The following is a 20,334-nucleotide window of genomic DNA, read 5'->3' on the forward strand; positions in this document are numbered from 1 at the left end:
TCTGGTGTTAATCTTCCCCATTCCTTCAGTAAAGTCTCATCTATCCTATGACTTTTGTTGTCATACCATGAAGAAGTGGTACCTGGCCCAGATTATCCGTACTCCCCCTTCCACCCTTACTCCAGCAGTATCTCAGCAAGGTGGATTATAGCCCATGAGCTCCAGGCCAGAAGCAGAAGAAAATGAGCAGTTGTCCATGGAGGAAGAAAAGGTAAGCGGGAGAAATAGTCATATGGAGGTCAATGCACATCTATCCCCGACACTTTCCCCAAATGCAATCAATGGAAGATGATTCTCAAGGCAGAAGGGAGAATGGACACTGGAGTAATAAGATGAAAACTATCTGCTATAATTTACATGCCTCTATTTCTTTTATTACTACTAAGAAATAAACGAGACTAGGCAGGGTGTGGTGGCTCACACCTGTAATTCCAGCACTTTGGGAGGCTGAGTCGGGTGGATCCTCTGAGGTTAGGAGTTCAAGACCAGCCTGGTGAACATGGTCAACCCTGTCTCTACTCAAAATACAAAAATTAGCCGGGTGTGGTGGTTGGCACCTATAATCCCAGGTACTCGGGAGGCTAAGGCAGGAGAATTGCTTGAACCCAGGAGGTGGAGGTTGCTGTGAGCTGAGCTGGCGCAACTGCACTCCAGCGGTGGTGAAACTCTGTCTGAAAAGAAAAACAAAAAAACAGAAATCAATGAGACTGACATTTTGATAAGACTAAGTATAAACTAAAACACCCATCCCCAAAACAGAACTTTCCAAACCACATGTGAATGAATAAGATTAGCTCAGTGAAAAGGTGGGGAAAGAGTTTTCCTTAAAGAGAGAATAGCTTGTGTAAAGTCCCTAAGATGAGTACAAGCTTCACTTATTTAAGGATTCAAACAAAGTCAGTGTGGCTACAACAGAGTGAGAGAAGGAAGAAGGGACCTAATAGGAAATGAAGATAAATGAGAATCTGAGACTCCAACAGGCCAAGATATCTCAAAGTCTACCAGGAAGCTGTGTTTCCTGGATGATCCAGGAAAGGAACAACTAAACATATTCCCTTCACCACAATTAATTACAAAGTCATAATGCAATAACAGGTAGGGTACCATGCTTTAAACTTTACAAAGCACTCTCACAAATATCACTTCACTGAAATTTTCCAACAATTTTGTAAGATTAACATTGTCCCCATTACACAGATAGGGAAACAGTTACTATGCCTTGGGTTACCCTTGGAAAGTAAGAGAGGAAATCATAAATTTCTAGTAATTCCTTCTAACTCCATGTCTACAGTTCTTTTACCTATACCAATTGGATAAGCTGACACAAAGTGAAATAATTAGATTGATTCTTGATGGTCAAAAATATTAACTCTGTGAATGATGTTGTTATACAATTTCCCACTTTACGACTTCACTTGGGTTTCTACTAAGAAAGGTCTTCCCGGCCGGGCGCGGTGGCTCAAGCCTGTAATCCCAGTACTTAGGGAGGCCGAGGCGGGTGGATCACAAGGTCAAGAGATCGAAACCATCCTGGTCAACATGGTGAAACCCCGTCTCTACTAAAAACTACAAAAAATTAGCTGGGCATGGTGGCGCGTGCCTGTAATCCCAGCTACTCAGGAGGCTGAGGCAGGAGAATTGCCTGAACCCAGGAGGCGGAGGTTGCGGTGAGCCGAGATCGCGCCATTCCCCCCCAGTGTGAAACAAAAGAAAAACCCCCCCTCTCAAAAAAAAAAAAAAAAAAAAGAAAGGTCTTCCCTACTCCAAGAATTTAAAATATTTACACACACACAATTTTTTTTTTTTTTCAGTCAGAGTCTCACTCTGTTGCCAAAGCTGGAGTGAGTGTAGTGGTGGAATCTCAGCTCATTGCAATCTCCGCTTCCCAGGTTCAGGCAATTCTCCTGCCTCAGCTGCCTGGGTAGCCAGGATTACAGGCATGTGCCACCATGTCCAGCTAAGTTTTGTATTTTTTAGTAAAGATGGCGTTTTACTCGTTGGCCAGGTTGGTCTTGAACTCTTAATCTCAGGTGATCTGTCCGCCTCAGTCTCCCAAGGTGTTGGGATTACAGGCGTGAGCCATAGTAACCAGCACTTCTCCATTCCATTCCATTTACTTCAATATTCCATTTCATTTCATCTTTTTTTTTTTTTGAGACAGAGTCTTACTCTGTTGCCAGGCTGGAGTGCAGTGGCATGATCTCGGCTCACTGCAACCTCCGCCTCCCAGGTTCAAATTCTCCTTCTTCAGCCTCCTGAGTAGCTGAGACTACAGGCAGGTACCACCATGCCCAGCTCATTTTTGTATTTTCAGTAAAGTTGGGGTTTCACCACACTGGCCAGGGTGGTCTCCATCCCTTGACCTTGTGATCTGCCTGCCTCGGCCTCCCAAAGTGCTGGGATTACAGGCATAAGCCACCACACCTGGCTTCATTTCATCATTTCATTTTATTTCTTCGAGACAGTCTTGCTCTGTTCTACAGGCTGGAGTGCAGTGGAGGGATCTTGGCTCACTGCAACCTCCACATCCCAGCAATTTTCCTGCCTCTGCCTCCCAAGTAGCTGGGATCACAGGCATGCACCACCATGTCCAGGAAATTTTTGTATTTTTGTGTTTTTTTTTCTTTTGGAGACAGGGTTTCACTCTTTTTGCCCAGGCTGGAGTGGAATGGTACAATCTCGGCTCACTGCAACTTCTGCCTCCCAGGTAAGCGATTCTCCTACCTCAGCTTCCCAAGTAGCTGGGACTTACAGGCACCTGCCACGGCACCTGGCTAATTTTGTATTTTTAGTAGAGACAGGGTTCCACTATGTTGGTCAGGCTGGTCTCGAACTCCTGATCTGAGGTGATCGGCCCATCTCGGCCTCCCAAAGTGTTGGAATTACAGGCGTGAGCCACAGTACCTGGCCCACGTTATTTCATTACTAAAATTTTGAAATGTGCATGGCAATTGAATAAAAATTTCAATTTTTATTGGGTAAAATATCTCAAAGTACAGAGAGGTATTATAAATGAATGAGAAAAGACAAACCATCAATAGAAAAATGGCCAAAGAGCAGTAAATAGAAAATTCACAAAAGAAATACAATCAGCCAACAGACTTTAAAGGCCATACCACAAACTAATAATAATAAAAAATGCAAATTAAAAGAAACAGATACTGTTTTTACTAGAATACCCCGTGCTGGCAAGAGAGGAAAATGGGATGTGTTCATGGGGACTGTAAGTGCTGCCACCTACCTAACAGACATCTGTCAGTGCATTATATTTGGTAATCCAACAGTTGGAAGACCTCTGACCCAGAAATTTCAATGCTGAGAAGTTTACCCTAAAAAATACTGCCACGAGTGCACAAAACTCTACATACAAAGATGTTCACTTATCCTAGCACTTTGGGAGGCTGAGGCAGGCGGATCACCTGAAGTAAAGAGTTCAAGACCAGCCTGACCAACATGGTGAAACTCTGTCTCTACTAAAAATACAAAAATTAGCCAGGCGTGGTGGCAGCTACTTGGGAGGCTGATAATCCCAGCTACATGGGAGGCTGAGGCAGGAAAATGGCTTGAACCCAGGAAGCAGAGGTTGCAGTGAGCTGAGATCGCACCACTGCACTCTGGTCTGCATGACAGCAAGACCCTGTCTCAAAAAAAAAAAAAAAAAAGCACAAGTGAACTTTTTTTTTTTTTGACATGGAGTTTCACTCTTGTTACCCAGGCTGGAGTACAATGACGCAATCTTTGCTCACTCCAAGCTCCGCCTTCCAGGCTCAAGTGATTCTCCTGCCTCAGCCTCCCAAGTAGCTGGGATCACAGGCATGCGCCACCACGCCTGGCTAATTTTGTATTTTTAGAAGAGACAGGGTTTCTCCATGTCAGTCAGGCTGGTCTTGAACTCCCAACCTCAGGTGAACCGCCTGCCTTGGCCTTCCAAAATGCTGGGATTACAGGTAAACCACCGTGCCTGGCCTATGCTTTATTATATATAACAAATATAATTTTTTTTTTTTTGAGACAAAATCTCGCTCTGTTCCCCAGGCTAGAGTGTAATGGTGCAATGGCAGCTCACTGCAACCTCCACCTCCTGGGTTCAATCGATTCTCCTGTCTCAGCCTCCTGAGTAGCTGGGACTATAGGCATGTGCCACCACCCCCGGCTAATTTTTGTATTTTTAGTAGAGACGGGGTTTCCCCATGTTGGTTATGCTGGTCTCAAACTCCTGACCTCAGGTGATCCACCTGCCTCGGCCTCCCAAAGTGCTGGGATTACAGGCATGAGCCACCTCGCCCAGCCTAAATACTATGTTATTATTTCTGTGACAGAGTCTCACTCTGTCACCCAGGCTGGAGTGCAGTGGTGCAATCTTGGCTCACTGCAACCTTCGCCTCCTGGATTAAAGCAATTCTCCTGCCTCAGCCTCAAGGGTAGTTGAGACTACAGGCACGCGCCACCACGCCCGGCTAATTTTTGTTATTTTTAGTAGAGACGGGGTTTCACCATGGTGGTCAGGCTGGTCTCCAACTCCTGACCTTGTGATCCACCCACCTTGGCCTCCCAAAGTGCTGGGATTATAGGCGTGAGCCACCACACCCGGCCTGAATACTATATTATTAAGACTACTTTTGGGGGAGGAACATGGACTTACAGTGCAGAGCTTCTACTTTTTTCCTCTTGAACTGTTCACATTCTGATTATTTTTTTAACCAGAAACAAAAACTTTTTTCATTTAGAAAAAGCAGACTCTTCAAAATGATACGTCCTCCTCATGTGGCATCAGAAAACACACTCACTGGGCATTGTTTCCACTGCTTTCCTCATCAATGATTCCAGGCACAGCCTTTCCTGCAGCTCGGCTAATTTCCCTTGAAGAAGAAAAATTAAAATCTAGTAAACAAAAAAAACTTTGAGAATTTCACACTGCATTCATTAATATAGTAAGTATGAATTGGATGCAAGGATTTTGGAGACTTCAAGACACAATTTTAAAAAATAAAAGTAGACCCACACATCTTTTGGAATCTCGCAGAAGTTAACATTAAAGTGTCAGAATCAGTTCTCCTCTCTTGTGACTTTTGAGGAAGGGGTTCATATTCTAGGCCCACATTTCAGTAGAATTCCTAGCATAAAGGAAGTTCAAGTGTGGAATGAATAATTTTTTTTTTTTTTTTTTTGAGACGGAGTTTCACTAGTTACCCAGACTGGAGTGCAATGGCGCGATCTCGGCTCACCGCAACCTCCGCCTCCTGGGTTCAGGCAATTCTCCTGCCTCAGCCTCCTGAGTAGCTGGGATTACAGGCACGTGCCACCAAGCCCAGCTAATTTTTTGTAGTTTTAGTAGAGACGGGGTTTCACCATGTTGACCAGGATGGTCTTGATCTCTTGACCTCGTGATCCACCCGCCTCGGCCTCCCAAAGTGCTGGGATTACAGGCGTGAGCCACCGTGCCCGGCCGAATAATTTTAAACATAGGAAAGCTCCAGAAGGCATCTGATGCTACCCACCTCATGCATTTATTTCCGACTTCCTAAGAACCCCTGATTTATGTTTTAGGATCCAGATAAGAGAAAGGTGACTCCACCACAGGCTGCAGGGTATGAATGGCCTAGCTATGCCATCAGGCCACTTTGGGATACACACTGTAGCTTAGGCCAGCTTAAACAGAGCAAATCTCAGGACTACTTTTTTTTTCTTTTTTTAGACAGAGTTTGCTCTTGTTGCCCAGGCTGGAGTGCAATGGCGTGATCTCGGCTTACCACAACCTGCGCCTCCAGGGTTCAAGTGATTCTCCTGCCTCAGTCTCCCAAGTAGCTGCGATTTCAGGCATGTGCCACCACGCCCAGCTAATTTTGCATTTTTTAGTTGAGACGGGGTTCCCCCATGTTGGTCACACTGGTATCAAACTCCAGACCTCAGGTTATCCATCCACCTTGGCCTCCCAAAGTGCTAGGATTACAGGCATGAGCCAGTGCACCTGGCCTTTTAAAAATTTTATTTATTTATTTTTATTTATATTTTTTGAGACAGGGTCTCACTCTGTTGGCGAGGCTGGAGTGTAGTGGCATGATCTTAGCTCACTGCAACTTCTGCATCACTTGGGTTCAAGTGATTCTCCCACCTCAGCCTCCAGAGGAGATGGGACTACAGTCTCACACCACCACACCTGGCTACTTTTGTATTTTCAGTGGAGACGGGGTTTCGCCATGTTGGCCAGGCTGGTCTCAAACTCCTGACATCATGTTACCTGCCTGCCTAGGTCTCCCAAAGTGCTGGGATTACAGGTGTGAGCCACCACACCCAACCAGGACTACTCTTCCTGGGAATGCTGGGACCAAGGCATACTCTCTTGTTTCAGATGGCATGGCATACAGATATAAATATGGGAACTGTTAAAATTATTCAGCTCACACATACAGGAGAGCAGAGCCAAGAGAACTGCAGAGAAATAGAATTGGATTCCCGATGACAGGAATCTTTCAGTTAATCCATATTTAACGCCTACACTATTTCTGGGCTTTCTGATTACATGAATTTACTGTTTAATCTCTTTCTCAAAAAACTATTTATTGTTTAGTCTCTTTATTGTTTAACCCCATCTGAACAGGGTTTTCTGTCACTTGCAACTGGAAGTATCCTAAATGACAAAAAGGTAAATGTGGGCGAGGCATTACGGCTAAGCCTGTAATCCTAGCACTTTGGGAGGCCAAGGTGGGAGGATCACTTGAGGCCAGGAGTTCAAGACCAGCCTGGGCAACATGATGAGGCCCCATTTCTACAGAAATTTTAAAAAATTAGCCAGGCATGGTAGTGCATGCCTGTAGCCCCAGCTACTTGGGAGACTAAGGTGGGAGGATCACTTAAGCCTAGGAGGTCAAGGCTGCAGTGACCTGTGTTCCCACCACTGTATTCCAGCCTGAGCAACAGGGCAAGACTCTGCCTCAAAAACAAAATAAAAAATAAGGTGTATGTGAAGTAAGTTTCAAAAGATGGAGAAATATAATTTGATGAATGAGAAGTAGTAATATAGTAAAATAAATTATAATAACATAAGAAGGCAAGAAAGAACGGATAGTGAAAAGAATTGTGTGAGAAGAGATGAGGGAAGATTCACGTAAAAGAAATGAATTATGTGTAAAGATATTTCTGCTTTCTTTCTTTTTTTTTTTCTTTTAAGATGAAGTCTTGTTCTGTCACCCAGGCTGGAGTGCAATGGTGCAATTTTGGCTTACTGCAGCCTCCACTCGATTCTCCTGCCTCAGCCTCCTGAGTAGCTGAGAGTACAGGTGCATGCCACCACACCCAGCTGAGTTTTTGTATTTTCAGTAGAGACAAGGTTTCACCATGTTGGCCAAGCTTGTTTCGAACTCCTGACCTCAAATGATCCACACGCCTTGGCCTTCCAAAGTGCTGGGATTACAGGCATGAGCCACTGTGCCTGGCCAAGGTATTTCTGCTTTCAACATGCTTACCTGTTCAAGACTCCACTGGAAACTAGAGCTTCTTTGGGATGGAAATATTTATGATATACAGTTCTAACCACAGCATCTACGAAGGAAAAAGAGAAGGAGGCATATTTTGGGTTAGAAATAAGTTTGATATTATAGACTCATACCGATTGTGACCCGAAAGGCACCCTGGAACTCAGTTCCAATTCACCCCACTTTATAAATGGAAGTAGCCCAAGCCCAGGAGGCTCAGAATGCAGATGAGAATGGAACATTAAAACATGCACACTCGGGCAGGGCGCGGTGGCTCATGCCTGTAATCCCAGCACTTTCGGAGGCTGAGGCGGGTGGATCACGAGGTCAAGAGATCGAGACCATCCTGGTCAACATGGTGAAACCCCGTCTCTACTAAAAATACAGAAAATTAGCTGGGCATGGTGGTGCGTGCCTGTAATCCCAGCTACTCAGGAGGCTGGGGCAGGAGAATTGCCTGAATCCAGGAGGCGGAGGTTGCGGTGAGCTGAGATCGCGCCATTGCACTCCAGCCTGGGTAACAAGAGCAAAACTCCGTCTCAAAAAAAAAAACATGCACACTCAGCCCAGTGCTTTTTCCATTATGCCACTGGACCTAGAGGGCTATGATATCAGATAATAAATAGAAAATTACTGTGTCTACTGAAAATAATAAGTTACCATTATTAACCATGATTCCATATTCTTCTAGTAAAAAGTTAATATTGGTGTCAAATCTGGATTCTCCACCTTCTCCTAGCATCACAAGGATATCTCCACCGCTGTCAAGGTATTTCTTCAGGATTTCAAACTACACAAAGGAAAAAAGAAATCCATGAATATGCTCAAAAGACTTTTGCCCAAAATACCATGAATAAGACCTTAACTAGATGAAAAATGAATACCTCAAATCTATAAGGCATTTACATATAAATACATACAAGAGAAAATGTACTTTTTTTTTTTTTTTTTTGAGACAGAGTCTAGCTCTGTCACCCAGGCTTGGGTGATCTTGGCTCACTGCAACCTCCGCCTTTCAGGCTCAAGCGATTCTCCTGCCTCAGCTTCCCAAGTAGCTGAGACTACAGATGCATGCCACCACACCCAGTTAATTTTTGTATTTTTAGTAGAGACAGGGTTTTACCATCTTGGCCAGGATAGTCTCGATCTCTTTTTTTTTTTTTTTTTGAGACGGAGTTTCACTCATGTTACCCAGGCTGGAGTACAATGGCGCGATCTCGGCTCACCGCAACCTCCGCCTCCTAGGTTTAGGCAATTCTCCTGCCTCAGCCTCCTAAGTAGCTGGGATTACAGGCACGCGCCACCAGGCCCAGCTAACTTTTTGTATTTTTAGTAGAGACGGGGTTTCACCATGTTGACCAGGATGGTCTCGATCTCTTGACCTCGTGATCCACCCGCCTCGGCCTCCCAAAGTGCTGGGATTACAGGCTTGAGCCACCGCGCCCGGCCCAGTCTCGATCTCTTGATCTCGTGATCCACCTGCCTCGGCCTCCCAAAGTGCTGGGATTACAGGCATGAGCCACTGCGCCCAGCCAAAATGTGCTCTCTATGTATGATCTCCAAGCTTGTCTCTGAGCATAAAGCTCCAAAATTCTCAAACTAAATAACAGTTTCAAAGCTATCTAGACAGCAAACCAAAAGTGAAAAACTTTACTGAAGGAAGCTCACAGTTCTCCATTCGGCAGCACCCCTGGTCTCCACTCTACCAGATGCCAGCTGTACCTATTTTCCCCGGCAACCAAAAATGTCTTTTGAGATTGCCATATGTTCCCTCAGGAGAAGAAGAAACAGAATCACCCCTGGTTAAGAACCACTGATTTAGACAATGCCTTCGCTTGACTGCCCACAGATGATATCAGGATGAAGGCATTTCATACAACACCTTGGAGGAATTCTGTTCAAGGTCAATGACCAAGCCATAAAGAGAAATGCATGTTTTCTTCTTATCTCCTGGAAGCTCTCTCGTTTTCACAGAGCTGGGGATGGGAGAAAAATCTAGGGTTCATCTTGCTGGTCTAGCCTGAGAAAATCTGTGGTGCGTGGTCGAGACAAACAGTTTCTCAACTTTTTTCATCAAGTACTCCAGCAGAAAAAAAATATGAACATGTTTATACATACATCCAATATATATGTATCTCTATATAAAATATGTACCTTATATTATAATTTAAAACAACTCCCAAAAAGGAAATGTTTTAAAGGTAACAAAAAAATGAATAGGGTCAGGTGCAGTGGCTCATGCCTGTAATCCCAGCACTTTGGGAGGCCAAGGAGGGTGGATCACAAGGTCAACAGTTCAAGACCAACCTGGCCAACACGGTGAAACCCCATCTCTACTTAAAAAAAAATACAAAAATTAGCTGGGCTTAGTGGTGCACACCTGTAGTCCCAGCTACTTGGGAGGCTGAGGCAGGAGAATCGCTCGAACCCGGGAGGTAGAGGTTGCAGTGAGCCAAGATCACACCACTGCACTCCAACCTGGGCAACAAGAGCAAAACTCTGTCTCAGAACAAAAATATATATATATATGAATAATAAACGTAATTTCTTTCTGGTACCCCATTGATTCATCACATGTATCCTACTTTGGAAACTACTGCCCATACTAGCTTTGCCACAGCATAGCCCTCTTGCTCTTGCATGCGCCCTGAATTTTCCTCTCCTCCTGCCTTCCCCACATTGTAGAAAACAAATGAATCTTCCGAGGCCAAAGGGGGCAGATCACCTGAGGTTAGGAATTTGAGACCAGCCTGGCCAATGTGCTGAAACCTTGTCTCTGCTAAAAATACAAAAATTAGCCAGGTGTGGTGGTGCATGCCTGTAGTCTGAGCTACTCGGGAGACTGAGGCAGGAGAATTGCTTAAATCCAGGAGGCAAAGGTTGCAGCGGGCCGAGATAGCACCACTGCATACCAGCCTGGGTGACAGAGCAAGATTCCATCCCAAAAACAAAGCAAAATAAAACAAACAAAACAAAACAAAACAAAAATGAATCAATTATTTCAAAATCAAAATTAAGGCGGGGTGCAGTGGCTTACTCCTGTAATCCCAACACTTTGGGAGGCTGAAGTGGGTGGATCACTTGAGGTCAGGAGCTAAAGACCAGCCTGGCCAACAAGGTGAAACCTCATCTCTACTAAAAATACAAAAAATAGCTGGATGTAGTGGAAGATGCCTGTAATCCCAGCTACTCGGGAAGCTGCGGCAGAAGAATCCGTTGAACCTGGGAGGTGGAGGTTGCAGTGAGCCGAGACTGTGCCAGTGTACTCCAGCCTGGGTGACAGAGCAAGATTCTGTCTCAAAAAAAACATTAAAAAAAAAAAAAAATTAGCTCAAAGGCCATTTCCTCTGGGCCCTTTAATCCAATGCCTCTTTTCTGTGCTTCTGTAGAAATGTGGAACTTAGAACATTGATCATTACTGATAAATGGTCCATTTGTTTGATTTCCCCTAGAATATCAGTTCCTTGAGAGGGAAGACCATGTACTATTTGACTTTGATCCCTAGCATTAGTCCTAGGACTTGGCACACAACTAGGTACATAACAGATCCTTAATAAATATTTTTTGGAACAACAGAAAAACAAATGAAATATAACTGCATGGATCCTGGACCCTGAACAACAGGCTGAATCTCTCCCTAAATCCCATCTTCCTTTTTATTTCCTCTTGAACTCCTCTTCCCAGACAGCCCTAAATATATGCTATGTTCTATGACTGCTAATAGAAAGCCAGGTCTAGTTTGCAACACCTATTCTCAGAACATAGCTTTTGCTTGGGAAATTCTACTGGGACTTGGTATTTATGATTATGTGGTTCTGGGATTTGTCCTTGTTGTCTAAATGCAATGAATATACAATAGGTATTGATATCTACTGTGTCCTATTGGCCATCTGGCATTTTAAGAAAAAGATACATGAAGGATGTGGTGTCCGGTAACACAGTTGGGCAAAGGTTGAAGGGGCTTCCACAAATTATGACCCAGGTTCCACCTATGCATGTAAGTGAGACCCATCTAACCAAAGAATAGATATTTGGTACAAATTGGAGGTTTCTTACTTCTTGATGGCAAAAACAAGAAGAAAGATTAAATTTGTAGACTTAAATTTTAGAAATTGGCTTTGAATGCATTCACACTGTTAAGTTTTACAATGTGGCAGCAAATGTGAGCTATTTCATGTAATTGATACTGGATGGTCCAGGCCAGTGGCTCTCAGTGTCGGCATTTAAACCATCTAGCATGTATTTTGGATTACCATAATATTAATATGGTAAAATATTAATGCCATAATGTTAATGCTTAAGGACATTTTAATGGGTAAAGGGCAGGGAAGTTAAGGCCTGCAATGTTCAGACCAGTCCAACATAGTAAAGAACTGTTCCACAACATTTGAGTATCTTCTCAGTCACGTATGTTTAAAAAAGAAAAGCAAGCAAACAAAAGAAACTTAGCCTAGAATCTAACTAAATTTATTTATTTCTTTTTTTTGAGATGAAGTCTCGCTCTGTCACCCAGGCTGCAGTGGCTCATTCTCAGCTCACTGAAACCTTCACTTCCCGGGTTCAAGCGATTCTCTTGCCTCAGACTCCTGAGTAGCTGTTACTACAGGCGCCTGCCACCACCTCCGGCTAATTTTCGTATTTTTAGTAGAGACAGAGTTTCACCATGTTGGCCAGGCTGGTCTCAAACTCCTGACATCAGGTGATCCGTCTGCCTTGGCCTCCCAAACTGCTGGGATTACAGACGTGAGCTACCACACCCAGCCTAAATTATATATAAATTTTATAAAGTATTTTTTGCACGATTTAATATACTGAATTTGCAGATACCCAACTACCATGTAAATTGAGAAAAGAATTACACTCTTTTTATTAATAGAACTTTACCAAGAGTTAGTATTTTGGAAAAATCACATCACTGACAGCAACACAGCTCATAATTTGAATTGCCAATTCATCACTTCCACCAGTCTGCATCTGTATCTAACCCATTCATGGGAGTTCTATATATTTATTAAACATTTATTTCAAAATGCCAAACATAAAGAAGTGTTCTAATGCATGTATGCCCAAGTATTAACAAACTTAAATACATATATTCTTCTAGTGTATATATGCCTAAACATTACGGTTTAAAATACATGTATTCTTTTATAAATCATCCTTTAATTTCTGAATATTAAAGTTAGGATGCTATGTTGCCTTTTTAAAAAATGGTGGTGGGTTAGATTATCTTAGCATTTCAATTCAGGGTAATAAAGGTGGAATCTGTAATACAGGTGGACGCTGGTCTGTCAGGGTTGGAAAATACTCATCTCAGCTATGTGGTTACCTGGTGGTAACTGAATACCACCACATGCTAGTGTGATGAGTTAATGTAGTTGAGGTGGAAATAGGCGGAGGCTTTTCAGCCTAGTTTCTAGCCCGATACTAGCATCTACTATCAGACATATGATGTCTGTCCTATCACAGAAGCTTCTGGAAGCCAACATGAAAAAGGCACCTAGTCGTGTCTGGTGGCACATGCCTGTAGTCCCAGCTACTCAGGAGGCTGAGGCAGGAGAATCACTTGCACCCGGGAGGCACAGGTTGCAGTGAGCCGAGATCACGCCATTGCAAGTCAGCCTGGGCAACAAGAGTGAAACTCTATCTCAAATAAAAAGAAAAAGGCATCACACAGCTTTCCAGGGGTAACAGTCTAGGAGGCCAGCAGCGATGACAAAAGCAGTGATCTCACCAGGATGAGCCCATTGGAAGAACAGGAACACAAGGGAATGCTGGTTCCTAGAAAAAAAGCCAAAGGCTTTTCTTCCCACCCCACTCCAACTCTAAAGAGAAGGCGTGGTGTCAGGGACTGGTCTGGGAGGTTTTATTAGGCTAAATTACATCACACTTGCCTCTTGAAGGACTCGTGTCTCTTGGATGTAACAGCCTTCCATCCCTGGAAGCCCAAACTAAGGCTTGGGCTGGCACCCATCTCCACTTGGAAAAAGGCCCAGGCACCAGGTTCTGACCTTCTCTCCGGATGCCCCTGTGTTTCTGAGGCTGGTTGGTCCCTGGCAAACACCAGGTCAACTCTCTCTTTGGCTTCACCAGGTAGATAGGGACATGGAGCCAAAGCCCAACAAGTAATAAATTGTTGCTATGCAGGCCACTGCCATCGGTGTGTACATTTCCCTCAGGGTCTCAGTGGGTAGGAGTTGCTGGTCACCTCCACATTCCCAAGAGTAATTCCTACGCATTCTGCCAATTAACCTGATCAAGCAATCATCTCTCTCTCCATGCCATTCCCAGCAGAGGTCACCTTGCAATCAAATTGAGAAACAAAGGACACTAGAATTGCTCTGCAGTGGACCTCTTCCCCATGACACCACCCAGAGTAACAGCAGGAGACCTTGGCCTGCCTCAATCTAAGGACCACATTGGCCTTGCCCTGCCTCAAACTCCCTACTCCCCATATTCTCTCTGAGCACAAAGGTACTTCTCATGTCTCTGTAAAATGGCTCTTTCTGTGTTCTGGGTTTTTTGTTTTATTGACTGTGAAAAAACACACGCAATCTTTCCTAAATTTACCATCTTCACCATTCTGAAGTATTTAGTTCAGCAGTATTTTTTTTTTTTTTGAGACAGGGTCTTACTCTGTTGCCCAGGCTGCAGTGCAGTGGTGCGATGTCAGCTCACTGCAACCTCTGCCTCTTGGGTTCAAGCAATTCTCCTGCCTCAACCACCCAAGTACCTGGGAGTACAGGCATGTGCCACTGTGCCCAGCTAATTTTTGTATTTTTAGTAGAGAGAGGGTTTTACCATGTTGGCCAGGCTGGTCTCGAACTCCTGGCCTCAAGTGATCTACCCGCCTCCACCTCCCAAAGTGCTGGGATTATAGGTGTGAGCCACCACGCCTGGCCTAGTTCAGCAATATTAAATATACTCACACTGTTGGGCAACCAATCTCCAGAACTCTTTTCATCTTGCAAAACTTGAAACTCTGTACATATTAAACAGCAATTCTCCATTCCCCGATTCCCCCAGGCCCTGGCAACCACCACCATTCTATTTTCTGTCTCCATGAATTCGACTACTCTATATACCTCATGCTTGCATAAGTGACACCACACAGTATTTGTCGTTTTGTCTGCCTTATTTTCATTTGGCATAATGTCCTCAAGGTTGATCCATGTTGTAATATGTATCAGAATTACTTTCCTATTTAAGACTAAATAATATTCCATCGCATGTATGTACCATATCTTCTCTATTCATCTGTCGATGGATACTTGGGCTATTTCCACCTTTTAGCTAACGTGAGGAGTGCTGCTTAGAAGATGGGTGTGCAACTACCTGTTTGAGATCCTACTTTCCATTCTTTTGGGCACATACCCAGAAGTGGAACTGCTAGAGCATATGGCAGGTTTGTTATTTTTTTTTTTTTTGAGACAGAGTTTAGCTCTGTCATCCAGACTGGAGTGCAGTGGCCCAATTTCTGCTCACTGCAAACTCTGCTTCCCAAGTTCAAGCAAATCTCCTGCCTCAGCCTCCCGAGTAGCTGGGATTACAGGCACACACCACCACGCCTGGCTGATTTTTGTATTTTTAGTAGAGACGGGGTTTTGCCGTGTTGGCCAGGCTGGTCTCAAACTCCTGACCTCAAGTGATCTGCCCTTCTCAGTCTCCCAAAGTGCCGGGATTACAGTCACGAGCCACTGCACCCGGCCATCATATGGCAATTTTGGGGTTAAGTTTTGAGGAACTGCCATACTGTTTTTCATGGTGACTGTACATTTTATATTCCTACCATCAGTGTGGAAGGGTTCCAATAACTTCCTATTCTTACCAATACTGTCATTTGAATTCTGGGCCTTATATTTATCATTTTTTATCCATTTCATGACTTAGAATAGTAAACATCTTTATTTTAAATGGAATTTTCCTATTTTCAAAGTAAAAATATAGCAAAAAAGTGTGGCTAATATTTAATTAACCTACACTATGCATTTGGCCTACACAATGTGTTTTACATGGAGTATCTCAGTTAATCATCACAACTTTATGATGAAAAGAGAGATGAAGTAACTACCTAAGGCCACACATAAGTGGTGAAGGGGGATTCAAATCCAGGATTTCGGAGCCCAGGCTCCTAATCATTTCACCATTATTTCTTCTATAATGGCTATTTCTTTTTTTTTTTTGAGACGGAGTTTCGCTCTTGTTACCCAGGCTGGAGTGCAATGGCCGGATCTCGGCTCACCGCAACCTCCGCCTCCTGGGTTCAGGCAATTCTCCTGCCCCAGCCTCCTGAGTAGCTGGGATTACAGGCACGCGCCACCATGCCCAGCTAATTTTTTGGTATTTTTAGTAGAGACGGGGTTTCACCATGTTGACCAGGATGGTCTCGATCTCTTGACCTCGTGATCCACCCACCTCGGCCTCCCACAGTGCTGGGATTACAGGCTTGAGCCACCGCACCTGGCCTATAATGGCTATTTCTTACCTCAGTTGCAGTAAATTTTTCCCTTGGCCCAGCTGTAATCCACAGTTTCACTCCAATTAACTTCTCTGATGTGATTTCATCTTTTAAGCTAGAGATGCAATTTTAAAAGCAAATATTAGGTCCATAATTTAAACCAATTTATGCATTATTTTAGTCTCTCAACTATTTTGAAGTAGAGGCCACAGAGGCTCAGACATGAAGGGACTTAGAGGTAACTGGTCCATTCTCTCTCAAAATGAGAATCCCCTCTACAGGCCTGACCCAGAGTCACCCAGCCTCTGTTCAAATACTTCCAGTAAGTCAAGGCGTTCAAACCAAGCCATGCTAAAGCAAAAGAAGTCCTCAACTACTTATTTAATAAGCCCTACCATTAGCTTGTATGATTACACATCCTCACCTATTAAGAAGAAACATACACATAAACACATATAAAGTCAAAGTTATAACATTTACTTATCATGTTTCCTTTCCCTAGTATGGACCTGAGTCAAAAATATGAAGAAAACCTCTAACATCTTAAAAAGCTGTATGTGTATAATTAGAATAATTTTTTGGTTTGTGATTTAGAAAACAACTTAATAATATGCTGCTTTAATAATATGCTAATTGCTTATTTCAAAAGAAATTTTCTCTCTTTTTTTTTTTTTTTTTTTTTTTTTTTGACAGAGACTTCCTCTGTTGCCCAGACTGGAGTGCACATGATCTCGGCTCACTGCAGCCTTCACTTCCTAGTTTCAAGTGATTCTCATGCCTCAGCCTCCTGAGTAGCTGGGAATTATAGGCATGCACCATCACACCTGGTTAATTTTTGTATTTTCAGTAGAGATGAGGTTTTGCCATATTGGCCAGGCTGGTTTCGAACTCTTAACCTCAGGTGATCTGCCTGCCTCAGACTCCCAGAGTGCTGGGATTACAAGCATGAGCCACCGTGCCTTGACCAAGAGATGCTTTAATAAGAATCTATTTCTGAATAATCTTTAAATTGAGCTTCTCCCACCTAAACAATCTATGTTACATAAAAAAACAAAGACTTCTCAGCTTTATCAGCAGGGCAATATCACTTAGAAGGGAAAATAATACACATGGTGAGTCACCTCTGAATCTTCCAATTACTCCGAAGTTTTTTCTGCATGGATTTATAGCCATTGTTGGTGGTAAATATCTCCTTTTTGTAGGCATTGAAAAGAATGGTGCTCCGCAGGTCTTTCTCCATGGTTACCTTTATGGAAGAAAGATGGAATCAGAAAATCAATAAACAATATTCCAAAGACCCTAAAAGTAATAAATAGTTGCTTTCTACTTCTAATTTATCAAGAAAGGGTATACAACTGAAACCTATCTATGAAACTCCTATAGTTCTCAAAGGTTGGGTGAAATGCAAAAGCATAGCACAGAAACCTAAGACCAAACCAAACTCAGACCTCCCCCACTGGGTTTTGTTTTCTGCCTCTTGCCCAGGCCCTCCCAACAACCTACACCTATGGCCCTGCCCTGCCATCTCCCTGCTCTTTTGTCCCAACACCATGTTTCCAACCTGATTCATCACTGCTAACTACTATTAATTATGGGGTATAGTCTTGTAGATTCTTTATATACATATAAAAAAAATATATATATCTATATACACACACACACATATATATATATACATATATATACATATATATATATACACACATACACACACACACATATATATATACACATACACACACACACACATATATTTTTTTTTGAGACAGAGTCTCACTCTGTCGCTCAGACTAGAGGGTAGTGGTGCCATCTCTGCTCATTCAACCTCCACCTTCCAGATTCAAATTATTCTCCTGCTTCGGCCTCCTGAGTAGCTGGGACTACAGGTACGTGCCACCACACTTGGCTAATTTTCTTTTTTTTAAAGATGGAGTTTCACCATGTTGGTCAGGCTGGTCTTGAACTCCCGACCTCAGGTGATCCGCCCACCTTGGCCTCCAAAGTGCTTGGATTACAGGCGTGAGCCACCACGCCCGGCCCTAATTTTTTATTTTTAGTAGAGACAGAGTTTCTCCATGTTGGCCAGGCTGGTCTCAAACTCCTGACCTCAGGTGAACCACCTGCCTCAGCCTCCCAAAGTGCTGGGGTTACAGGCGTGAGCCACTGCTCCCAGCCTTTATACATATATTAACTTACAGTTTTATGAAATAGGATCTTACCATATGCATTATTCTGAAACATACTTTTTTCACCTAATCTTTTTTTTTTTTTTTTTTTTGAGACGGAGTCTCGCTCTCGTTACCCAGGCTGGAGTGCAATGGCGCGATCTCGGCTCACCGCAACCTCCGCCTCCTGGGTTCAGGCAATTCTCCTGCCTCAGCTTCCTGAGTAGCTGGGATTACAGGCACGCACCACCATGCCCAGCTAATTTTTTGTATTTTTAGTAGAGACGGGGTTTCACCGTGTTGACCAGGATGGTCTCGATCTCTTGACCTCGTGATCCACCCGCCTCGGCCTCCCAAAGTGCTGGGATTACAGGCTTGAGCCACCGCGCCCGGCCCCCTAATCTTGTATATTTGACATCTTTCTATGTCAGTACACATGGATCTACCATATTCCTTTAAACAGCTACACAGGGCCAGATGTAGTGGCTCACGCCTGGAATTCCAGCACTTTGGGAGTCTGAGGTGGGACGATCGCTTGAGCTCAGCAGTTCTAGACCAGCCTGGACAACATGGTAAAACCACATCTCTACAAAAAAAAAAAAAAAAAAAAATACAAAAAAATCAGCAGGGTGTGCTGGCACACATCTGTAGTCTCAGCTATTCAGGAGGCTGAGGTGGGAGGATTCCTTGAGCCCAGGAGGTTGAGGCTGCAGTGAGCCACAATCACACCATTCTACACTCCAGCCTGGGCAACAGAGTGAGACCCTGTCTTTAAACAACAATAATGCCCCCAAAAAAAAAAAAAAAAGCTGCACAGTATTCATTTTATGGGATACCACAATTTATTTAACCAGTCATATACTGATTGACATCTTTTTTCAAATATTTTCTAGTAAAACAACACTAAAAACGTCAATGTTAAACATGTTTTTGTGCCCTCTGCTTATTTGCAGATTCTTTCCTATTGAATAGCCGAGTAAATCATTTCCAAACTGCCCTCCGAAAAATATACTCATTTATACTTCCACTAACACATTTCTGTTTCCAGACAAGCCTATTTCCAGTCTTTGTCATCTTTGCCAACACCCCCCCTTAATTAGTTTTAATTTGCACTTTGAAATTCGTGAGATGGCAGTCTCTTGCTATAGATTTCTGCCACTTGTATTTCTTCTGATTTTCTTGTCCATGTACTCTGCTCATTTTTCTCTTTAAATTTTTCTTTTTAAAAATTTATTCTTATTACCATTTGAGATAAGAGTCCCACTATGTCAACCAGGTTGGAGTGCAGTGGTATAATCACAACTCATTATAGCCTTGATCTCCTGGGCTCAAGAGATCATTCCACCTCAGCCTCTTGAGTAGCTGGGACTACAGGCACGCACCACAATGTACATCCAGCTAATTTTTAAATTTTTTGTAGAAATGGGGTCTCACTATGTTGTCCAAGCTGGTCTTGAACTCCTGGCCTCAAGTGATCCTCCTACCTCAACCTCCCAAAGTGCTGGTACAAGTATGAGCCACCGCACCCAGTTGGGCTTCGTATTTTTCTAATTGATCATTAAACAAACATTTTCATAAGTTTATTTGGCTTCTGGTAGTTTTTTGGTTTGGTTGAATTTTGCAGGACATATAGATTTAAAATGTTAATGGAGTTAAAAGTATTTGTCTTTTCCTTTCTGGCTTCTGGATTACATGACACATTTAGAAGAGTTTCTGTTATTCTAAGATTATAAATAAATTCAACAATGCTTACTTTCAGCACTTTGCGATGTAATTTTTTTGGTTGAGACAGAGTCTGCTCTGTTGCCCAGGCTGGAGTGCAGTGACACAGATCTAGACTCACCACAACCTCGGCCTCTCAGGTTCAAGAGATTCTCGTGCCTCAGCCTCCTGAGTGACTGGGATAAGTGGCCACCACACCCGGCTAATTCGTGCTGTAATTTTTTTTAACATCTAAATTTTAGTCCGTTTGGAAATTACTGTGGTGCTCAAAATGGGCTTCATGGCCGGGCGCGGTGGCTCAAGCCTGTAATCCCAGCACTTTGGGAGGCCGAGGCGGGTGGATCACGAGGTCAAGAGATCGAGACCATCCTGGTCAACATGGTGAAACCCCGTCTCTACTAAAAATACAAAAAATTAGCTGGGCATGGTGGCGCGTGCCTGTAAGCCCAGCTACTCGGGAGGCTGAGGCAGGAGAATTGCCTGAACCCAGGAGACGGAGGTTGCGGTGAGCCGAGAT

General features: G+C 43.5%; 1 protein-coding gene across 2 annotated transcripts in view; it reads right to left on the reverse strand.

The window, feature by feature from the left end:
• The window catches only part of IFT52 (intraflagellar transport 52), a 35,585-nt gene that overhangs the window by 13,720 nt on the left and 1,531 nt on the right, over positions 1-20,334 (reverse strand). For both annotated transcript variants that reach the window (XM_032294912.1, XM_032294911.1), the window contains exons 2-6: positions 17,052-17,176; positions 15,958-16,045; positions 8,133-8,262; positions 7,464-7,539; positions 4,788-4,859 (exon numbers count right to left, since the gene is read on the reverse strand). In XM_032294912.1, the coding sequence (XP_032150803.1) occupies positions 4,788-4,859; positions 7,464-7,539; positions 8,133-8,262; positions 15,958-16,045; positions 17,052-17,176 (491 nt within the window). The remainder of the gene's footprint in view (positions 1-4,787; positions 4,860-7,463; positions 7,540-8,132; positions 8,263-15,957; positions 16,046-17,051; positions 17,177-20,334) is intronic.

This window comes from Sapajus apella, unplaced genomic scaffold (assembly GCF_009761245.1).
Source record: "Sapajus apella isolate SASKATOON/1434 unplaced genomic scaffold, GSC_monkey_1.0 scaffold33, whole genome shotgun sequence".
Lineage (NCBI taxonomy): Eukaryota > Metazoa > Chordata > Mammalia > Primates > Cebidae > Sapajus > Sapajus apella.